Source organism: Cervus elaphus, chromosome 12 (genome assembly GCF_910594005.1).
Source record: "Cervus elaphus chromosome 12, mCerEla1.1, whole genome shotgun sequence".
Classification (NCBI taxonomy): Eukaryota; Metazoa; Chordata; class Mammalia; order Artiodactyla; family Cervidae; genus Cervus; species Cervus elaphus.
Genome location: NC_057826.1, coordinates 63,783,677 through 63,805,348, shown reverse-complemented (window position 1 = coordinate 63,805,348; position 21,672 = coordinate 63,783,677). Strand labels below are relative to the sequence as shown.

The window sequence follows — 21,672 nt, the reverse complement described above, 5'->3', positions numbered from 1 at the left end:
CTGCTGCCCACATCTACTCCTGTTTCTGCCAGTTATCTATTCTTTATAGATACTGGCCAGCACCCATGCCTACCACAACTGCTCAGAGTCCCAGGGGCCCCCACTGTTACCACCACACTGCTGCTAGTGAGGGCCCAAGCCAGCTCCTGGCCCTGCAGATGGAGAAGAGCCAACGCCCCTCCGTGCCTGAAAGCAGGAAGGGAGGAAAGGGTCAGGAGCACCTGCCCCAGCCTGAGGGACCCCACACAGAGTGGAGAGTGGAGGAGAAGGAAGGCGCTCAGAGCTTACCTGGGGGAATTAGGGGGAGGCTGGCTCAAAGCTGCTAGGCAGGATGGTGATGCTCGGGTTCCAGGGACTTTGAGCCGGTGGCAGCAAGGACGAGGATGGGGGAAATGATGCCTGGGACCGCAAGCTGGAGCAGAGAATTGCACCTGAAAGGTGACGAGGTCACGGCAGGGTGGGAGAGGGCACATGTGTTAACAGGATGGCAGATGAAGAACCTCTAGCAGCCACACTGCTATCCCCACCTAGCTGGGACATACTAGCACCTGGAAGCTACCCAAGCCAACTCTGGTTGCCAAAGGCCCACTGGGGTGGGGTAGAGGTGATGTGTGCTCACTTTTCTTGCCCGGAGAGCTTTTCCCAGTGGATGACTTGGGCACAGCACCGAGGTCCATCCTGCAGGGCCCCCATTTTTCTCTCTACTTGGTTTGGTGGTTCTGCCCCCATGCCATGCTGAGACCCATGGCCTGTCCCTCCTTCCCCAGCAGAGATCTGGATCCTGGGACAGACACCCACCACATTTCTTTACCTGCACTCACTCCCCGTGTTTTGGCTGCAAGGGTTCAAGCATTCAAGGCCTCTGCAGGAGCCACTTGGAACCCCGTTTGTCTCAACTGCCACCCCCAAGTCTAGGAAGTTGCCTGTAACATTATGGTCCCCTGACTGCCAGAAGGCACTTACCAGAGCCATAGCAGCAGCTGAAGGAAGAGGACTGGCCCACCACAGCCAGAGTTGCAGGCTCAGACTGCTGCTTTTAGGAATGTCCTGACTCTTACTGGAGACCGCTGGGTCCTAAAGCCGACCTGACTACTCCCAGCTCAGACCCTGGGATGTCAAGCGTTCACCTGTACAGTTTTGTTGCCTATGTCAACTCTGTGCACAATTTCCATGATTTGGTGAAAAGCCTGAGCCTGATATCAAAAGACCAGAGTGCCAGGAATTCCTTGGCGATCCAGTGGTTAGGACTTCGTGCTTCCACATCAGGGGCATGGGCTCATCCCCTGGTCGGGAAACTAAGACCTTGCATGCTGTGCTACAGGGGAAAGACAAGCATCTGTGGTGAACTGGGTTTGGTGAAGAGATCACAACTCAAGGAGTTTCTCTACCACCTGCAAAAACATAGGAAGGGAAGTTGTTTTGTAACCACAAGGCACCCGATAACTGAGAGGGCCACGCACCATCAGGTGGTTTTTGTCTCTTCATTTTTTTTTTCCTCAAAATACCAATTTTGAAGGCTGATACCTATAAAAAAAGTTATAGTAGTTAGCTACTTGGTAATCTCTGAGTGTATAGTGCTGGTTGTAGACACTACAGTGATTTAAAAAAAAAACAAAAATGTCTGGCACCCATGTCTTTTTTTAACTCTTACTGTGTGGTCACAGAATTTACAAGGTCCCTGTAAGCCAATGGTTCTCAAAGTGTGGTTGGTTCTGGACAGCAGCAGCAGATGGGAGTTTGTTAGAAATGCAAATTCTTAGGTTTCACCCTAGACCTACTTTATCAGAAACACTGGCAGTAGAGCCCAGTGATCTGTTTCAACACCATGTTCAAGTGATTTTTTTTTCACATAAATTTGAGAACTATTGATGTTTCATAAATATGGGAGTTGCTCAGTAAAACATACCGTTTAATTCTGTGTTCAACAGCTCCGTTTATAGGGGATGGGCTCTTTACCTACTGATGGCACATAGCACTCACCCTGACCTGTAAACACAATGATTATAATTTCACACAGCAAATGACACTAAGAAAGCTTAGTGTTGGAATTCAGACAAAAGAACAACCTAGAGGTGCCAAAAGGAAGAGATAAACTGATGAACCAGAGTTTACTTTTTGATCCAGTCCTCCCTAGTCTTTGCCTACCACCACTAAAGTCCACAGTGGAAGGGGTGTTGTAGAACTTCACTATACAGAATCCCCCTACCCACACCCCGCCCCAGACCCACCATCAATCGAATTCATATGTTGAAACTGAATCTGCATATTGAGCATATTTGAAGGTGGGGCCATTGGGAAGTGATTAAGTCATGAGGTTTTCACCTTCATGAGTGGAATGGGATTAGTACCCTTATGAAAAGATGCCCCAGGGGAGTTCCCTAGTGGCCTAGTGATTAGGACACAGCATTTTCACTGCCATTGCCTGGGTTCAATCCCTGGTCAGGGAACTGAGATCCCACAAGCTGTGTGGCTAAAAATAAGAGGCCCTAGAGAGCTCCCTTGTCCCTTCTGCCATGGGGGAGCTGTCTATGAACCAGAAAGCAGGTCTTCAACAGATACCAAATCTGCCAGCACCTTGATTTAGACTTTTCAGTCTCTGAAAGTGAAAGTTGCTCAGTAGAACTCTGTGCAACCACATGGACTACACAGCTCATGGAATTCCCCAGGCCAGAATACTGTAAGTGGGCAGCTGTTCCCTTCTCCAGGAGATCTTCCCAACCCAGGGATCAAACCCAGGTCTCCCACATTGCAGGCGTTTTCTTTACCAGCTGAGCCACAAGGAAAACCCAAGAATACTGGAGTGGGTAGCCTATCCCTTCTCCAGTGGATCTTCCCAACTCAGGAATCAAACCGGGGTCTACCTGCATTGCAGGCAGATTCTTTACCAACTGAGCTATCAGGGAAGACCCCCCAGTCTCTAGAACTCTGAGAAATAAATGTCTGTTGTTCATAAGCCACCCAGCCTGTGGTATTCTAATATAACAGACCAAACAGATCCAAGACAGCTACCCCACCAGTCTGATTTTGGGATTCTTCTTGTCTCAGGATAGCAACTGATGGAAATAAGAGGCCACAGGAGACAAACTGGGGGCCTCCCAGGTGGCGCTAGTGGTAAAGAACCCACCTACCACTGCAGGAGGCTTGGGCTTGATCCCTGGGTTGGGAAGATCCCTATGGAGGAGGGCATGACAACCCACTCCAGTATTCTTGCCTGGAGAATCCCATGGACAGAGAAGGCTGGCGGGCTACAGTCCATGGGGTTGAAAAGAGACAGATATGGCCGAAGCAACTTATACACATGCATACAGAGACAGGATAATAAGGATACCTACACTTCAAGTGGACTGCTGACAAAGTCCTTCTAGAAGTGCCCCATTCCCAAGAGCATTGCCCCGGCCTGGCTTCACTCCAGAACTGGGACCCATATGTTTGTCGTCCCAGACGTGGACTTAGTTTTCACCTCCCATTCATGATTTCTCCCCTGTCTCTCTCAGAGCAATCTTGCTTCCCTCAGGAATAGCCCATCCCTTGATACCAATCCTGAACTAGTATATCTGAAACCAGTCCAAATCACATTCCCAGAAGATTTTAAAAAATTTATTTCAATGCCCAGCTCCAGTATTCATACACACTGATGCCAGGGCGTAGGCAGAGGAAGACAGGTATAGTTGGTTTATCTTGTCCCCAAGAAGGGGACATAGCTAAGTCACCCTTCACTCCCAGTGCAGACCCTCAGAAGTCCCAGATCATGGGCTTCAATTATCAGGATATACAGGTAGGTTCACCCAGCTCCAAAAAAGCTCAAAGAGCTTGCTTGCTCCCAGGAAGGCAGGCCTTCTGCTCTTTTGTTTCCTGCCCACTCTTAGGACACAAAGCCAGGTATCTGTTGGTAACTCTAGGAGAGTGTATCCATCTCTTCATCTGCAGCAGCTATACTAGGTCTCTGATACTCCATTTGGGAGCACTCCTGAGATCCTGAGTTTCTGAAGGTACTGCTGACGCACAGGGGGCAACTGGGGATACAGCTCAAAACCCTCGGGAAGGGCAGAATTGGGAAGCTTATAGTGGAGAAGGTGCTGCCGAAGGCCCTGCAGAGAAGAAAGAAACTTTATGTAGCAGGTAGTGAGATCCTGTTGAGATCTCTGTTCCCCAACACCCTTCATTCTCCCACCTCCAAGATGTGCCCCCCCCCCACCTCATCTGTCAGCAGCCAAGTCTTCTGCAGCATGCTTCTGCAGGCAGCCTTGATCTCGTCCTAGAGGAAGAATAAGAAGAGGTGGCACCAGGCCAAGGGCAGGTACCTATCGCTGGCCTGGCTGGGCCCTCACCTCCTCCCCAGCTGGCCCAGTTCAATTGCAGGCCCCTTCCTCCCTGTGGAGATGGGGATGTAACTTACTGAGTTATTTGGGTCCTGGGAGAAGATGAAGCTGTTGACATGAGCCACAGCCACAGCATAGAGCACAGGGCACCAGCGTGGACGGAGGGCACCAGTAACCAGAGCCCGGAAGTAGAGCTGGAGGAGGGCCACGTTGTCTTCAGGAGGCGCCGTGTAGCACTCCAGGGACACAGGCAGCTGTGACAGGGGATATGAGGCATGCTGAGGGTCAGGGCATGATGTGGATCAGCGGACAATGGGGTGGAAGGTGGATGGTCACATGAACCAAATCCCTATCACAAGGGTCAAGGTTAAGGACTAAAGAGCTAGAAATGAACTTATTTAGAAAACAAAAGCAAACTCTCAAACATAGAAAACAACCTTATGGTTACCAGGGGGTGGGGGGAGGGATAAATTGGGAGATGGGGACATATACACACAACTATGTATTAAATAACTAATAAGAAACTGCTGGGACTTCCCTGGTGGTCCAGTGGCTAAGACTCTGAGCTCCCAGTGCAGGGGCCCCAGGTTTGATCCCTGGTCAGGGAGCTAGATCCCACATGCTACAACTAAGACCCAGAGCAGCCAAATAAATAAATAAAATTAAAAAAAAAAAAAAGAAAGAAAGAAACTGCTGCTGTATAGCACAGGGAATTCTGTAACAACTTACACAGAAAAATAATCTAAAACAAGAGTGGATACATGTATATATATAACTGATTCCCTTTGCTGTACACCTGAGACATAATATTGCAAATCAACTACACACCAATAAGTTTTTTTAAAAAAAGAAAGAGCTGGAAAGCAGTGGAAACTGGGAAACTGAGAAGCAGCTGTGAATTTCTACTGCCACCACTGCCTGTTTAATCTACTTGAAACTTTCAAAATGTCATATGCAGCTGCTCAATTCTATTATCAAACCATTCAAAAGTTCATGTTCTTTGGAATAGTAATTATTCTTTCTTAATTCCATGCAGAATGATTATGAGTTTACGTCCAATGGTGTTTATCAGAGCATTATTTAAAATAGCAAGAAATCAGAAACAAACTTTGATGCCCACTAAGGGGTTCTAATAAACTGTGACATACCTGCAAAATGGATTATTATATAATAAAAATGTTGATTTCTTAGGCTATTTAATAATGTGAGAAATACTTATTATATAACATTAAATTAAGAAAACATTATGTGGTGATCCCAATTTTATAAAAATATGTATACACATAAGAACTTCCCTGATGGTGCAGTGGATAAGAATCAGCCTGCCTCTGAGCTTTTGCTTATGCTGTTCCACTGGGTACATCCTGTCCTTCCTCAACAATCCAAATTCTACCCAACTTTTTGTGTCCAAATCAATTCCCACTTCTTCCACAAAACCTTCTCCTCATGGAAAATCCACTTTGATCTTTGCCTTCTCTGAATCCTGACTTAAGACCTAGAATCTGAATAACTGAGAACTATATTGCTTTCAGTACATCTCTTGTCTACACTGTAGCACCTCACGAGCAAGGAACCGTGCCATTAATAATAACGAACACCTATGGTATGCCAGATACCATGATAAACCCTTTTCATGTATTTTTTCATCTTCTCAAAGCCCCCAAGAGGTAAGATAAAGAACCTCAGGCCACCAAAGCGCCCCGCTGCTCAGGAGTGCTTCCAAGGCCCAGGACAGGATGCCCATGGTGGGCCCTGCTGGGCTGAGAAAGTACCTGTGTCAGCGGCAGGCCCAGAGCTCGCAAGGCACCCACGTGCTCCCCAAAGAGGGCGAGGCGCAAGGTGACGCTGAATCGACGCTGTAGGGGAAGGAGAATCAGAGCCCCAAAGAGGTGGTCCCCAAAAGAGACAGCCTCAAAATGCTCCAGGAAGTTGGCATAGAGGTCTGGGAAAGATGTCAGGCCAGGAAGCGGGCAATCCAGGTTGAGATTTGGTAGGACTTCAGGCTGGCAGAGCCGGGCCAGGAGGGCTGCCACCAGGCGTTGTATTGGGGTCTCCCGGAACAACTCACTGTCCACCAGGAACACACACATGAGCCGCGCCAGGCGGGCAGCCGGAGACACAGCCCAGAGCGCCTGGGGGCGCCAGCTTTCCAGGACAAGCACCCACTGCAGGGCCCGCAAGGCTGTGCCCACAGTGTCAGCAGGAGGGAGCCCCGAGGGGGTGTCTGAGGCCCGGTGGTAGAGTTGAATCAACGGCAGGAAAGGCCAGTCAGTGGGCAGCAGCGGCTCCTTAGGCACAGCGAGCAGCAAGGCTGGGACTCGCCGGAGCTCCCCTCGGTACAAGGCCTGGGAGGCGAGCAGGCTGGCCCGGGCCAGTGAGCAGTGGGTCAGGTAGCAGCTGCGGATGCTGGGGAGGTCCTGGCAGGCCTGAGCTAGGAGAGCCCCTCGCCCACATCCAAGGTCTCCGCCGCTTCCTAAGGAGAGCCGGTCAGAGAAGTCAGCTGCCTCCGGACCCCCTGATGCTCTTTCTCTGTAACAGAACCCAAAAACAAAAATGAGGGCAAGAACCCACAAGGCCACCAGCTCTCCAGGGCCTCCCAGGTCCAATCCGGCTCCTTCCTGTCCCCCTAATAACCATCCACATGGCAGTTAAGAGGACAGACACTAGAGCCAGTTACCTAGGTGCTCGTTTACAGAACTCTGTGCCTCGGTTCCCTCATAGTAAAATGGGGATGATAATAATGAAATGGGGATGATAATAATGATAATACCCATCTCAGGGTACGGGTTAAATAACTGAGTAACTGTTAGCTATTACAAGTGTACAGCTAGTTTATAACCATTTTCCAGCCATACAGTCATAGATGTCTCATAATAATACCCTAGTGTGTTATCCTCATCCTCACTTGACTAATGAGGAAACGGAAACTCAAGACAGGCTAAGTGTACTCCATGGAAGAAAGAAAATTAAGCCCAGGTCTTCTGGTTCCCAATTCAGAGCGGCTCTGGCAACCACCACAGTAGCTTTTTGAAAGGGCTGAGTTGATGCTACCAAGCCTGGACTTACGGGAGGAACTCCAGCCGGAACACACAGCTCAGCATCAGCTCATGGGCGAGGTGCTCACTCCCAGGCAGCAGCCGGCCCAGTAGGGCCAAGGCCATGCTGTGACAGAGGGCCACGTTGGTGCCTGCCACTGGTGGCTGGAGTGTTGCCTGTGGACAGAAAAGGGGGAGGGGGGAGGAGGAGGCAGAGTGGGTGAGGGGGACACAGGGAACAGAAGTGAGGAAGAGAATACATGCCAACGGGCACAGGTTCTGGGCATGTCTTCAGGAAAGTCGGAGCTGCATGGCCTGTTGGAAGCAGCACGTATTCCAGAGAGGCAGGATGGGGTTAATGGGGGGTGGGGGATTAGGGGCACCCACCGCTCTCTGGGCCAGGGTGAGTGCCAGGTACTGCAGGTGGTACTCATGGCGCAGGGCCCACGCAGAGAAGGGGGTGAGGTGCGGAGCGGCCACGGGAGCCACACATCGCAGGAAATAGTTCTGGAGTCCCGGGGCAGCCAGTACAGTGGCCAGCTGAGGAAGAGCAAGTGTGTTCGGATTTGGAAAGTGACTTCGATGCCTTCTGGGGCTCCCCGGCTGCCCGTCCCCTGCCAAACTCAGAAATGAGGGTTTGACAAAACAGGCCTCCTTTCCCCAAGGGGAGCCCTCCCCCGGAATCCTGTCATCTTGGCCCCCAGCACTCACCTGGCCACAGAGTCCTTTGTGGATCCGGCCCAGGGTGTTAAGAAGAGACAGCAGGGCCGTGAGGAATGGGAAGGGGGAAGCTGAGCCAGCCAGACTGAGAGGGGGGTGGCCCCCTGCACAGCCCAGTGACGCGAGGCTGGAGATAGTTTCGGGGGCCACAGCACAGGACTGTGGGTTGCACAGAGGGGAGCAGCACCTGGAGGCAGAGTGGAGAAGCTGAGGGGGCTCTGGTCTGAGGTGTGCTGGGTTGTCTGCAACCAAGGTCAGTGGCAAGGTGGCCATGCAGATAGGGCCCACATTCCCTGGAGCCCCCAGCTGCTGCCTACGAGGGATTCAGGTCTCCCTCAAGCTGAATGGACCAGGGAGCTAGACTCAGGAACCCCATAAGAAGCGAAACTGCCTCCCTTCACCAACCTCCACCACACACAGAGTACATACCCCAGGGATTCCCATAGGCTGCCCAGAGAAGGGTGTTCCAGCAGGGGCAGCAGCAGCCCCTCTGACAGGCGCTCCATGTCCTGCAGCCAATCCTCTGGGCACAGGCCTGGCTGAAAGACCATGAGACTCACCGAGCTGATGGCCCAGGAGCCCCCATCCTCCTAGATCCTGTGCACTCAGGCCAAGCCTACGATTCCAAGATCCCCAGAGTCAGAGTTTAGAGGCTTCTGCCTTCTGACCCTTCTGGAGGGAGAGAGAAGACTCTGAGGTTGTGCTGGTAGGGGTCATGAGAGAGTATAATGACTCCAGGGAGGCTAAGCTGCTCTTTGGGGTTCTCTGGCCTCCACCAACATGGCTCCTTGGAAGCTCCACTGGATGTAAAGGTGGAAAGAGGAAGAATGCTAAGAGGGAAAAGATGGAGGGCAGGAAAAGGTGGCAAGAGGGAGGTATGGACAGGTGGAGATGGAGAAAGAGGGCAGAACGCTAAGACACAGACAGGGCACCTAGGGCAGGGGGGAAGGCGAGTAGGCAACACTCACCTGCTGGCTCCAGGCCTGGTAGTAGGCATCCAGGAAGAGCAGGCAGGCAGTGGGCACCGGGCCCAGGGCACTCCACATCTCAGGTCTGGGCAGCAACTTCAAGGTCTGTCTGAGACATGGCTCCACAAGAGGGTGGAGCCCAGACACCTGTGTCCAAGTGATTGAGGAAGGGGTGGCCAACAGACTGGCTTCAGCAGAGTCACTACAGGAGAGCCAAAAGGGGCCGCAGTAAGGATCTGGCTGCCTGGACTGCCCTCTAGGCTCCGGCCACCCTCTTTCTGTGGAGGAGCCCTCCCACCGATCCCAGAGCTCCTGGCAGGACGACTCTCCACTGGCAGCTCAGGGCTAGGGCCTACCTACTGGGTTCAGGGGTGATGCAGCCGGCTGCCAAGGTCAGCTGGGTGAGGAGGGTGAGCAGCGAGGCGATCCTCTGCAGGGCGAGGGGCCGAGGCACGGGGCTACTGAGCTCCTTCGGCACAGCCTGCAGGGCTCGCATCAGCACAGGGTATAGCTCCCTGGCGGTGGTGGTGAGGGGGAGACAAAGACCGCCCTTCAGTGTGAGGAGGGAGACAGACAGAAGACATAGGGCAAGGCCTGCCCTGGGGCCTCTGCAGGCTGGCTGCGGAGGAGCAGGAGGGAGGCCTGGGCCGGGTACTCTGGTGAGGCTTCAAGGGAGGCTGGGGGCTGGGGGGAGGGAGGCAGCCCCCAAGGCTTCCACACTACACACTATAGGGAATTTCTATACGATTTCACCCAGATATCAATGCTGTGATGCACACAATGTGGTTAACCCAGCCTTGCTCCACTACCCCCTGGCTAGCCCTGACGCCCCAACTGTCTTCATTCCTCCCAGAATCACCTCTTCCTCATGCCCAGCCTCCCTCTGAGCCTGGACCTCGAGCAAGGCTGAATTGCAGGGCTGGAGGGGTCTTGAGGGGACTACCATCACCTCTTCCCACCTGTAAAGGTCACTGCCTAGGCCGTAGGAGGCTGCCACTGCCCACAGGCGGAAGGCCTCGGCGCTCAGGGTCTCGGCTTCCTCCAGGGGCAAGGCCAGATCCTGGGGGTCTTCAGCTATAAAGCGGCTCAGGCGGCTCCGGAGATCAAAGCCGCTCAGCTGGGGGTGGGCAGAGAGTCCGGGGATCAGGATCGCTGGGAGCCCTGTTCCAGGACCCTCTGGTGCCACAGGGTCATAGTTCAGGGCTCGGGTGAAACTACCTCATCCATCCCTCCCTTCTGCCCTCCTGCCTGCCTTCCTGTTAGCAGGCACTTGCTGGGCACCTTTGCCAAGGCTGCTTGGTGCCGATTTGTATGTGGCCCTCCTGGCCTGGGTGCAGGGGACAGGCAGCCTTCCTAATGAGCGCACAGCAAGCCTACAGGAAACACGAGGCTCCTTCCAGGGGGTTTCTGTTGCACTTTTAAGCAATTGGAACAGTTCGGAAGAGAAAGATGGCATGACTGGGCTGCCTAAAAGTGCAAGAACCACGCTTAGCCCCCAACCTAGCCTGCATCGCCTGCCCTGTGTCCTGCTCACCAGCCGGGCAGCAATATTCCTACCGGCCGAGGCCAGGACACGAAGCAGTTTCATGGCAGGAGCACAGGGCACTCTGTGTAGACTGGAGGTAGGCCCCGACCCCATGGGGGACCAGCTGGTGGGCAGGAATTCCCGCACCACAGTCTCCACCAGCCGAGGGCACTCCAGCACCTGTGAGGGCCAGGAGGAAAAGAGATGTGTGTGACTGAGGGGCAAGGCCAGGCCCAGCGAGGCTCTTTGCCCAGTCCCTGCCTCCTGTCTCTCACCCTTGTGGCTGACTCCAGGGAATGCCGGGCCAGGCGGATGAGCACGGTCAGGATGTCAAGGACCACAGAAGGGCCTGGGCAGGTCACCTCCAGTACGTAGCGCAGCCGAGGCAGCAGGTTGGTAGCCAGAAGCCCCTGAGGTTCAGACACAAGCCCCCTGCCAAATGCAGCTGGGCCCCAGGCCTTGATGACCCCTCCTCCTCCCAACACGGGCTTGCCCTGGAGGTCACGGGACTGGGTGCAGCTGCCCGCGCGCTTGTACCTTGATGACATCATGTCGGGCCAGCTCAGATGGAGGCCGGTTTCCTTCTTCAGGACTCTTGGTTTTTGCCTTTTCTGCTGGGGGTTCTTCATCCTCGTCCTCGTCCTCCTTGCCCTCCTGGCTGGGCATCAGAGCGAACATCAGTGCTCCATGGTACCAAGAGAAGGCGCTGTCGAGGAGCTCCTGAGAGAGGAGCGTGGGGGTGGGAAGAGGAAGAAGGGATCGGGTCAGGAAACGGCTCGTTGGTGAGGGCAGGCCCAACAGGGGGAGTAGGGACCACGAGGCCTCGGAGCTTCATTCCTCTGCGTGTTGTACCTCATCTCCAGGGCCCACCAGCAGGGCCCGAAGAGCCCGGACAGCAGCTGCGATGACCCCATCCACTCTGTCATCCAGGGAGAAGCGCAGCAGGAAGAGGAAACCGGCATCCAGAAGGAGGTTCAAGACACTGCCCACCAGCTGGTCCCCAAACTCTCCAGCCTGGGCCTTGAGGGCAGGAGGAGAAAACCTTGCTGAATCTGCTGAAGGTACTGAGTCTTCGTCCTAGAGCCTTCACTTGCCTGTCTAGGACCCTGGGTTTGACCTGTTCCCAGTGTGACCCACAGACAGCTGGGGTACGGACCAGTGAGTCAGAATGAAATGGGCGAAGGGTGGGAGAGTCTAAGGGGCAGGGGGGGTGGACAGGACCAGACCAGTGGTTCACTCACCCTGCCGATGACCTGGGCCAACACGTGCAGTGCTAGGGCTCTCTGCTGGGACACCTGGCTGCGTGTCAGGTGGAAGAGCTCCTGAAGGGAGTACCCTGCTCTCTAGAACAGGGACAAGAAGTCAGAAGGAGCTAAGACACAGGGAAGCACCCATTAACAAATATGGGGCAATCCTCATCTGCCATAAATGGAGTTGGGTGTCAAGCGAAGACAAAAGTGATGTTTCTTGCCTCTGCTTTCCATGAATCCTCAAACTGGTAAAGAAAATAAGACTTGCACACAAGTAACCACAGCCTAAGGCAGATTGGTGGGGATATGTAGTCACTGGTGTTTAATTTGCAACTAAAGAAGAGGAGAGAGAGAGAAGCTGTTCCGGAAAAGTGATGTGGTCTCAGTGAGCTGACAGAGCCCTGATGGCCGGGCATGGAGTGAAGGGTAAAGGTTTCCCTGGAGCGGGCTTCAGGAACTGCGTGCTGGAGGTCCAAGAGCAGGGGGGCGGGGAAGGTGGCCGAATGTGCAGTAGGAGGGAGGGAGGGAGGCAGAGCTGTGGGGTCAGCAGGGACAGATGGCGGAAGGGCTGTTCTGCTGGGTTGAAGAGCCAGGGCCTTATTCTGGGAGCATTCCCTGAGCAAGGAAATGTTCTGAGGCAAGAGATAGCCTGAACGGGGTCAGAGGAAATCAGTACAGTAATCCCATTGGGGAGTGAACCGCAGGACAGAGTGAGTAGAAGACATGGTGACTGAGCAGACAAGAGGGAACAAGGCTTAGATGGAGGAAGCAACGTGGAGAGCTGACAAATACGGAATTGGCAAGTTCTGGTGACTGACTGGAGTGTGAGAGAACGTGGAGAAGGATTTCAGGCCTTAGAACCAGCAGGGTCAAGAACTGGAATGGGCACACAGGAGGGTTGAGGCAGCTGAGCAGCCGCCCTTCTCCATATGGTTGTTAAAGGCACTTGCTGAGAACTGTCCAGTGCTCCTTGGAGCCCTCGCCTCACCTCTGCCTCCTCTCCATGGTGGTGCAGACCCAGATGGGTGGGAAGGTCCGTGTCGGGGGCCAGCAGCTCTCCCTGAAGACTGAAACGGGCCTGCATCCTCTAATGGGTAGAGAAAGAGGACTATGCACTGGGACAGCAGTGAATTCCTCACGTCCTTCCTCACTGTAATCCCAGGCCTCTCAGGACTTAGGCCCTGTCTGGACCTCTGACCTGAAGTGGGGCTCCTCTGGCCTGAGGAGCCAGGCAGGAAGACAGGGGTGAGCATAGAGAAGCTTCTCCAGCTCAAGGGATGAGGAGGGCCTGAGTTCTGGGTCCAAGAGCAATAGCTCCACTCACTCCCACCCCGCTGCACCCCTGTCGGCCAGTGGGCCCTCCTCACCTCCTGCGTCTGCTGCCGCCGGAGTGGAGGCAGGTCCTGGGTCCAATGGAGCTTCTCCAGCTCCACAGTGTCCATGTGCAGCCATTCTTTCCGGGGAGTCACAGGCAAGGCCAGAGCTGGGGAGATGGGAGCAGAGTAGTTTCCCTAAGGGGCTCAGCTTGCTGATCTACTGGGGTCCCAGGTGTCCAGAAGTTGCCACATCCACCTCTGCCCAAGGGTCTGGCAGCCTCTGCCCTCAGCTGTGGCTAACAGCACAGCCCATGGCCTGGAATGACTACTATGGCAGACATCCTGTCCTGGGCTCTAGCCCCTTGCTGACCCCAAAGATTTGCTGAGAGGGGAAAAAGAGGAGATGAGAAAGAAAGGAGAGAGGAGCAAACGAGGAAGGGAGGACCACAGACATCAGGGAAACCCACTTCTCCACTCTAGCACTGACTTTCCAAAGGAGTAGGGGAATGGAGACAATGAGGGGGCAGCTACACTTCAGCAGAGCAAGATACTGAGACACACACCTGCCACCTCCTCTTCCTCCTTCCTCACCCCACCCAAACCCCAGCCAACTCGCTCAGCTGTTCTGGAGCATAACTCCGAGCAGGAGGTTCCTAGGGCTCTCCAAATTCAATTCTTCTTTTGTAAATCACTAATAAAATAATCCTGTTCCTGGAGGATGAGTGCTCCCACTGGCCTTTCTGCTTCAGGCGTGGCCTGTTCATAAGACCTGCATCAGACCCTTCCTCTCCCACCACCTTGCCATCAGAGAGAGCCGAGGCAGAAAGAACTGTGGGATGGATGTAGCCAGAGCTGGGGCAGTGATTGCAAAGGCAAGGGGCAGATGGTCTGTGGGGGAGGGGGCCATTCAGTCATCATACTGTGCTGTCTCCTACTGGGGAGGGGGGAGAAGGAGCAGTTAGCAGGACGGGAACACAGGAAGCGTGTGCGGGAAGAATATATGCATGAGCAAATGAAGACTGATTTCAAGCCAAACATGAGGATTAGCATTACATGTTCAAGGACAGAGAAGGTTCTCTCTCTTCCCATCTGCCAGACCTGGGAGAAGGAATACTTTCCTCTGCTTTCATTCCTCCAAAGTCCCCTCCTCCTCCAAACCTGGGGTTTCTGGCTCCAGCTCATCTTCCTGCCTGGGCACATTGGCAGAAGTTGGTGCAATGGCTTCCTTTCCAGTGACCTCAGCAGAGGGTCTTCCTGGTCTCTGCTCCCTTGTGGCCTTCTCTTCTGCTTGCTCACGGGTACGGCTGTGAGATTTCAAGAAGGCAACCAAGCTGGGATCTAGAACACAGCATGAAGAGGAGAGTGGTTGGAGGCATACCCTTCCCAGCCTCCAACAGACCCAAAACCCGCTGAATGTGGCCTGTCTGTGGGGGCCAAGGCCAAGCAAGGCACTTCCCAGCCAGGGTATGTGCCCCCTGGGCTCTCTTGCAGCCTCAGTGACCCATATCTGTCACTAGAACCTGCCTACCCACCTATCCCTCCATTTTTCACAGTCCTCTGGTCCAGCGCTCTCTGTCCATCCCTGTGCTTGGCTTCAGGTCAAGGACCAAAGTAAGGGGCTATGCAATAAATGAATCAATGTTGACTAGGGCCAAAAAGAAGGCATTTAGGGGAATAGTTTCTCACTTTCAGTTATTTATTTACATATACATAAATACTCACTAAAAACCTAATACATGCTATGCTCTATGTAAGTGCTAGATACATAGTTTGGAATAAGATTGACTTGACAAATACTGTTTTGGTGACCAAAAACTGGGAGGGAGGTGTAATATGCACAGCATATAATTCACATAAAACAGAGTGCCCTGCAGCTGTACTAGAGTACAGCCAGAATACAGTGTATACTATACTATACCTGTACCGTATACACAACCTACTGGTTAAAAGCACAACCCATGAGACCAGGTAGACCTGGATTTACATCACATTCATGTTCCTTAACAGGCTGCATGACCTAGGGGAGAATTTCTTAAGGTTTTGAGCCTCAGTTTTGTTTTTCATTAAATAAATCAGGTTAGCATCACCTGCCTCACAGGTACATTTGAGGACAGAATGAAAAGCACTCACAGTAAGCCTTCCTCAATAAATGGCAATCCCTTCCTAGCCCAGTCTTGGCAGGAAAGGCCGGTACTCATACCAAGCTGAGCCAGCAACCGCTGCTGTTCCTGCAGGATCTCCTCTGGAGCCAGAGCTTGCAGTCTCGCTACGTTTTCTTCATGGATGGTCTGGGCTTCCTGCTCAGCCTCCTGGCTCTTGAGCCCCTTTCCTGTCACCAGATGGGGTCCCTGGAAGCTGTAGCTGTTCCATGGAGGCTGGCTGCCCCGCTCCCTAGTTGTGAGTGCCTCACAGGTCATAGCACCTGCAAGAAGAATACAATCAGTTCATCGCCTTACTCCGACTGGGATTCCTGGGCCTCTTCTCTAATCCCATTAGCTCTGGAGACAGAGAGATGTCCCAGAGTCTTCCCAGGCACAAAGCAGAGACACCCCCCCCCCCCACCTCCAGATATGACACATGACTCCAGGCACCCTGGGCCTGGCTTGGGGTGATGATCTCTGTACTCATTTTCCCCCTTGGATTTACATGAGGTTTCCCTCAGAAACATCCCACTGACTCTTCTCTTGGATGTCTAGGCAGACATCTGCCTCTAGAGGTCTGCCCCTAGTTCTTCTCCTAGTAATTTGCATCCCTAAAGAATTCTGGCCTATATCTTTATTTTACAGCCTCCACCAGACACTTCAGGCTTCCCCAACGGCTCAGCAGTAAAGAATCTGCCTGCGATACAGAAGACGCAGGAGGCCTTAGGTTCGACCCCTGGGTTGGAAAGATCCCCTGGAGGAGGGCATGGTAATCCACTCTAATATTCTTGCCTGGAGAATCCCATGAATAGAGAAGCCTGGTGGGTTGCAGTCCACCGGGTTGCAAAGAGTCAGACACAACTAAAGCGACTGAACACACACTCACACACACACCAGACACTTCTATCCCCTTTTTTTCTCCTATAGTCAAGTAATGATCTGTCCTCTGCCTGCACGTAAGACCCAGATATGGACCCAAGCTGCCCATACTCAATACTCTCAGTAGGGTATGGGACAGCTCCTATTTAGATGCACTTCAGGTTTGAAGCAGGAAAGATGAATATCTAGGGATGACTCTATGGTTGTGTATTACAAAAAAGCTGAGCCCAAGCCTCTTCAATCCCCACTCACTCTCTGGTGGGTCCAAGATAGATGCAACTTCTCTAACTGGTGAGACCTTGGCTCCAGATGCTCTCCTGGCTGCAATTTCCTGGGCAAAGATGCTTCTCTTACCAGCTGTTGCTGGCTTTCCCTAAAGGGCAAAAAGAAAACCCAGGTGACAGATGCTCATTACTCTATTCTCTACTCAACCTATTGATGTCACTGGAACAAAGAGATACAAGAGACTTAATCTCCAAGGGTCACAACCCTAGTTCTCAGAAAAAGCAAGGTTCCATAGAAACACAAGTTTTGAAGTCTGACAGACTTGGGGTGGACTTCTGGCTCTTCTATTAGATGTGTGGTGTAGGACAAGCTATCAGTTTTCTTATTTGAAAAAGGGAGATAACAATGCCTACATTATATGGCTGTTATGAGGACTAAATGAAGTAACGCATATAAAGTGCTTAGTGCTGTGCAGTTTTAACAATGGAATTGTTTATCATTATTATCTACCTTGGGAAGATGCACTATGATGCTCACATGACTGTCCCCTAAACACCATCTAAGGTGACCTCTGCCTACCTGTCTCCCCTGTGAACGATGGAATACAGGAGGGAAAGCAACGCCACTGGACACAGGCAGATTCACAGGCATTGAACTTGTATCTCGTTCCTGCAGCAAAAAAGTACAAAGCAGTAAAGATACAGACAAATCCTCAAGCTCAACGCTATCCCATTAACCTTAGTACTGTATGACTGTTATGACTAGAACCTCACCCTAAAGAGTTATGAACCCACCTTTCTTCTCAAGGCACAGTGATTCTAAACCAGCCCCCAACCTGACTGCAGGGGGATGAAGTCCCATCTTTCTGAATCACTCTCTACTCAGTAAGGCTCACCACCCACACCCAACATCCCTGCTGCCCTAGGATGCCTTGCTCCACTTAACCAGGGTGAGACGCACAATAATCTTAGTCAAGACAGCAGTGATGTGCTGATCGTGCCTGTTCAGCCTCTCTTCAGGGTCCTCATGTTCAGGCAGGAGACGGCCAGGGCTGGGCCTGGCTCTCTTTGGGGGAGCAGGAACCAAAGCTGGGGGCAAATCTGAGAGACCTAAGAAAGGAAAAAAACCCAGATGTGAGATTACTCATATCTTCCCAGGAAGAGACTGAGGGCTAGAGGGAAGCCAAAGAAAGAAAGGCAGCTGCTGTGGGGCCCTGGCTCAAGCTGTGTCACCTTGGGTAAGGTATTTAATCTCTCTGGACTCAGTTTCTTCATATGTAAAATGGGGCTGCAGCAACAGAGTTCCGCAGTTCTGAAATAATTATGGGCAATCCAGCCACATCAGGAAGAGGAGAAGACCCTGAGGTTGTACCCCTCTCCTTTTCAACCGGATACCCACAGCCACTCACTGTCCAGCATCACCACATCCCGATGATCCTGCAGGGGAGGCTGCTCCAGGTTGGCATCCGCAGCTCTCCTACTTCCTTTCTTCACCAGCTGTACTGCTGGGGTTGCACCAGCTGCAAGAAACTGACTCTGGAAGCGCAGCAGGTCCACCTCCGACTCCCCTGGCTTTGGTCTCGACAGCATCTTGACACTCCAGCTGCCTCCCTAGTTCAACTCTTTCCAGCACTGCTTCAGCGTAGGGGATTCACTCTCATTCACCCTAGAAGCAATAAAGATAATGGGCCCTCTGCAACTGAACCTCAATTCTTTTTTGTGCATCAGAGAAGGCTCCTTTTCCCTGGGTTCATATGGACTCATTCCTCCTCATTCATACCTTATTGCCTTTCTCTTTATTTAGCCTTCCCTGATGTCAACTGTCCAGCAACAGTATTTTCTGCCAACTTAGGTTGTTTAGAATCTGTGATGATAAAAGCTGAGAAACAACCACAGGGGACCTAAGGAATATGCCTTCAAGAGCCAGGCAGTGGTGATTCAGCATCAGACTGGTGGGAACATGCCTGGCTTAAAAGTATTCAAATTATTAAAAACCTTGGGCTATAAAAGATTGATATATAAAAATCATTTTTATTTCTACACACTATCAAAGAACAATCAGAAAACAAAATTAAGAAAACAATTGTATTTACAATAGCTTGAAAACAATAAAATACTTAGTAATAAATTTCACCAAAGCAGTCCCTGACTTGTACTCTGTCAGGCCCCACAACTGCCCTAAAGGGTTGGGCTCTACGGTCGCAGGTGCTCCACGATCACCCGTGTCAGCAAAGAGAAACCACGAGTCTCAGACTATGCTGCCTGCAGATGGAAGGCCGTGCTTAGGGTCTCCGCATCGAAGAGGCCGCGGCCGCCCCTGGCCAGACCAAAGACACTGGGGCAGGCTCCGACAAAGAACTAAATACCCTGTATCAGAGGCCTCAGCCGGGATTTCCTGCAGTCCATCCCGCCAGCCAAACCACCTACTTGATCTAGAACCACCTGGGCGCCGCCATCTTGCCCCGCTGGGGCTGGGCTTCCGCCGCCGCCGGTTTTGAGCTTCCGCCCCGCATCCCGGCTCCGCCCACTCTTGGGAAGGAATTGCCGTATTGGTGTTCTGGACTCTTGAATAGGAAAGTACTCCAGCAAGTAAGCTTTACGCAGACTCTCTCTACACAAACAATACCAGTAACAGAGGCGAAGAGTTGCTCAGACGCCTTCCCGCACTCACCAGCCGGGATAACCGTATGCTACATTCCAGCACCCAAGCTCAGGAGCAGCGGATAGAAACCTGCATACTCAGGACGGTAGCCTCCCCAGTGTGATTATGGAGTAAGAAGATTACCGGGGCTTCCCAGGTGGCTCAGTGGTAAAGAATGCCAGCCAATGCAGGAGCCTCAGGAGACCCGGGTTCGACCCGTGGGTCGGGAAAATCCTCTGGAGGAGGAAATGGCAACCCACTCCAGTATTCTTGCCAGGATTATCCCACGGACAAAGGAACCTGGTGGCCTACAGTCCATGGGGGTCGCAAAGAGCCGTTGGTGACTGAACAAGAATATAACCAGGACAAAAGAAAGGTGAAGCCCAAGGAATTCCTTGGAATCTTCTATCTGCACTACCTGTGTGCCATGTTGGAAGCATGCTGCCCACTATCAGCTATCACCAGTTACCTTTTCACAGGCATGTGCCCTGTTCCCTTGTGTAAACTTTGAGTTCCTTGGGGGAAATCAGGTCTTCTTTTTTGCATCCATCATGCTCACCACCCAGTATATTGCCATGCTCATATGACCTTAGTAAATCATTGCTTGATTGAAGGCCATCTTAGGGCAGTCAATGTTAGCAGGCGTCAGAAACCCCTGGAGGGCTTGTTAAACCAGATTTCTGGGCCACATCTGAGTTTCTGATTCACTCAGTCTGTAATAGGAACCAAGAATTTGCATTTCTAGCAATTTTCCAAGTATTCTATAAAATCCTTCTTTAGCTCTCTTGGTTTCAACTGCAGAAGTAAATTTCAGCTGCTAGGATTTAGCCAACTTTGGGATCCGGATAGTACTGGCTGGTCAGAAGTTAATGGTGAGGTGAGGGAGGGAAATTGAATCCAAAAATGCAGGAAGAATGGATATAGAAAGCCATTGTTTGCAACCGCTAATGACATAATTACTGCAGGCAATGATCATCAATGATTGATAAAACTATTAGGTAAAAGGTTGATGAGAACTTGGATGGATGGATCAGGTGGCCAACTTTTTAACCTACTGATGAATCTTAAGGTCACTGAAAGTGGGGCCACTGGGCATAATGTGCCCTCTGATACAATGCCACTGAAAGTGCAAAACTTTTTGCACAACAAAGGAAACTATAAGCAAGGTAAAAAGACAGCCATCAGAATGGGAGAAAATAATAGAAAATGAAGAAACAGACAAAGAATTAATCTCAAAAACATACAAGAAACTCCTGTAGCTCAATTCCAGAAAAATAAATGACCCAATCAAAAAATGGGCCAAAGATCTAAACAGACATTTCTCCAAAGAAGACATACAGACGGCTAACAAACACATGAAAAGATGCTCAGCATCACTCATTATCAGAGAAATGCAAATCAAAACCTCAATGAGGTACCATTACAAGCCAGTCAGAATGGCTGCTATCCAAAAATCTACAAGCAGTAAATGCTGGAGAGGATGTGGAGAAAAGGGAACCCTCTTACACTCTTGGTGGGAATGCAAACTAGTACAGCCACTATGGAGAACAGTGTGGAGATTCCTTAAAAAACTGGAAATAGAACTGCCATATGACCCAGCAATCCCACTCCTGGGCATACACACCGAGGAAACCAGATCTGAAAGAGACATGTGTACCCCAATGTTCATCGTAGCACTGTTTATAATAGCCAGGACATGGAAGCAACCTAGATGCCCATCAGCAGACGAATGGATAAGGAAGCTGTGGTACATATACACCATGGAATATTACTCAGCTATTAAAAAGAATTCATTTGAACCAGTTCTAATGAGATGGATGAAACTGAAGCCCATTATACAGAGTGAAGTAAGCCTGAAAGATAAAGACCAATACAGTATACTAACGCATATATATGGAATTTTAAAAGATGGTAACAATAACCCTATATGCAAAACAGAAAAAGAGACACAGATGTACAGAACAGACTTTTAGACTCTGTGGGAGAAGGTGAGGGTGGGATGTTCACAGAGAACAGCATTGAAACAAGTATACTATCAAGGGTGAAACAGATCACCAGCCCAGGTTGGATGCATGAGACAAGTGCTCAGGGCTGGTGCACTGGGAAGACCCAGAGGGATGGGATGGAGAGGGAGGCGGGAGAGGGGAACGGGATGGGGAACACATGTAAATCCATGGCTGATTCATGTCAATGTATGGCAAAAACCACTACAATATTGTAAACTAATTAGCCTCCAACTAATAAAAATAAATGGAAAAAAAAAAAAAGAAAGTGCAAAACACATCCTAGAAAGCCTTTATAAAAAAAAATTGAAAAAAAAACTGAAGCTAAATCTAGTCAACCGTCTAGCTCTATCTTGTCTAACTGCATTAAGGGACTATTAATTAAGTATGTGGTCCTGATTTGTTTATATCCTGATTCAAACAAACCTACTATAAAATGATACTTTTTGAGACTATTTGGAAAAACTAAAACTAAAACACATCCTACTAAGTATTTTTAAAACATTTCTTTGGGTATGGGAAGTTCCCTGGTGGTGTAGTGGTTAGAATTCGGTGCTTTCACTGTCATGGCCCATGTTCAATCTCTGGTTGGGAACTGAGATCCTACAAGCCAAGTGGTGCAGCTAAATAAACAAGTCAATAAAGAAAATG

At 51.1% G+C, this 21,672-nt stretch overlaps 1 protein-coding gene across 3 annotated transcripts; it reads right to left on the bottom strand.

Moving 5' to 3' along the window:
- Positions 1–3,581: 3,581 nt before the first annotated feature.
- RPAP1 (RNA polymerase II associated protein 1) lies at positions 3,582–18,910 on the bottom strand. Of its 3 annotated transcripts, XM_043920536.1 has the most exons (26): positions 18,805–18,822; positions 18,158–18,256; positions 17,787–18,043; positions 17,339–17,487; positions 16,958–17,047; positions 16,406–16,526; positions 15,334–15,555; positions 14,292–14,471; positions 13,185–13,300; positions 12,806–12,904; positions 11,809–11,910; positions 11,420–11,587; positions 11,105–11,287; positions 10,843–10,977; positions 10,577–10,747; positions 10,002–10,159; positions 9,399–9,557; positions 9,043–9,244; positions 8,504–8,613; positions 8,066–8,261; positions 7,742–7,894; positions 7,386–7,531; positions 6,092–6,848; positions 4,397–4,573; positions 4,196–4,255; positions 3,582–4,088 (listed from the first exon to the last, which is right to left on the bottom strand). In XM_043920536.1, the coding sequence occupies exons 3-26, from the start codon at positions 17,965–17,967 to the stop codon at positions 3,936–3,938; spliced, it is 4,188 nt and encodes a 1,395-aa protein (XP_043776471.1). In that variant the 5' UTR covers positions 17,968–18,043; positions 18,158–18,256; positions 18,805–18,822; the 3' UTR covers positions 3,582–3,935. The 3 variants fall into 3 exon arrangements, with proteins under 3 accessions (XP_043776471.1, XP_043776472.1, XP_043776473.1); XM_043920537.1 differs by lacking the exon at positions 18,158–18,256 and having other exon boundaries at positions 18,805–18,910; XM_043920538.1 differs by lacking the exons at positions 17,787–18,043; positions 18,158–18,256; positions 18,805–18,822 and having other exon boundaries at positions 17,379–17,487.
- Between the last annotated feature and the right edge of the window lie 2,762 nt (positions 18,911–21,672).

Excerpts from the sequence above, each read along its gene's own strand:
- RPAP1 (XM_043920537.1), bottom strand. The coding sequence starts at position 17,967 with ATGCTGTCGAGACCAAAGCCAGGGGAGTCGGAGGTGGACCTGCTGCGC. Across the intron at positions 10,748-10,842 it reads CCCTGGAGTCAGCCACAAGG|GTGCTGGAGTGCCCTCGGCT; the intron begins GTGAGAGACAGG and ends TGGCCCTCACAG. Across the intron at positions 7,895-8,065 it reads ACAAAGGACTCTGTGGCCAG|CTGGCCACTGTACTGGCTGC; the intron begins GTGAGTGCTGGG and ends GCTCTTCCTCAG.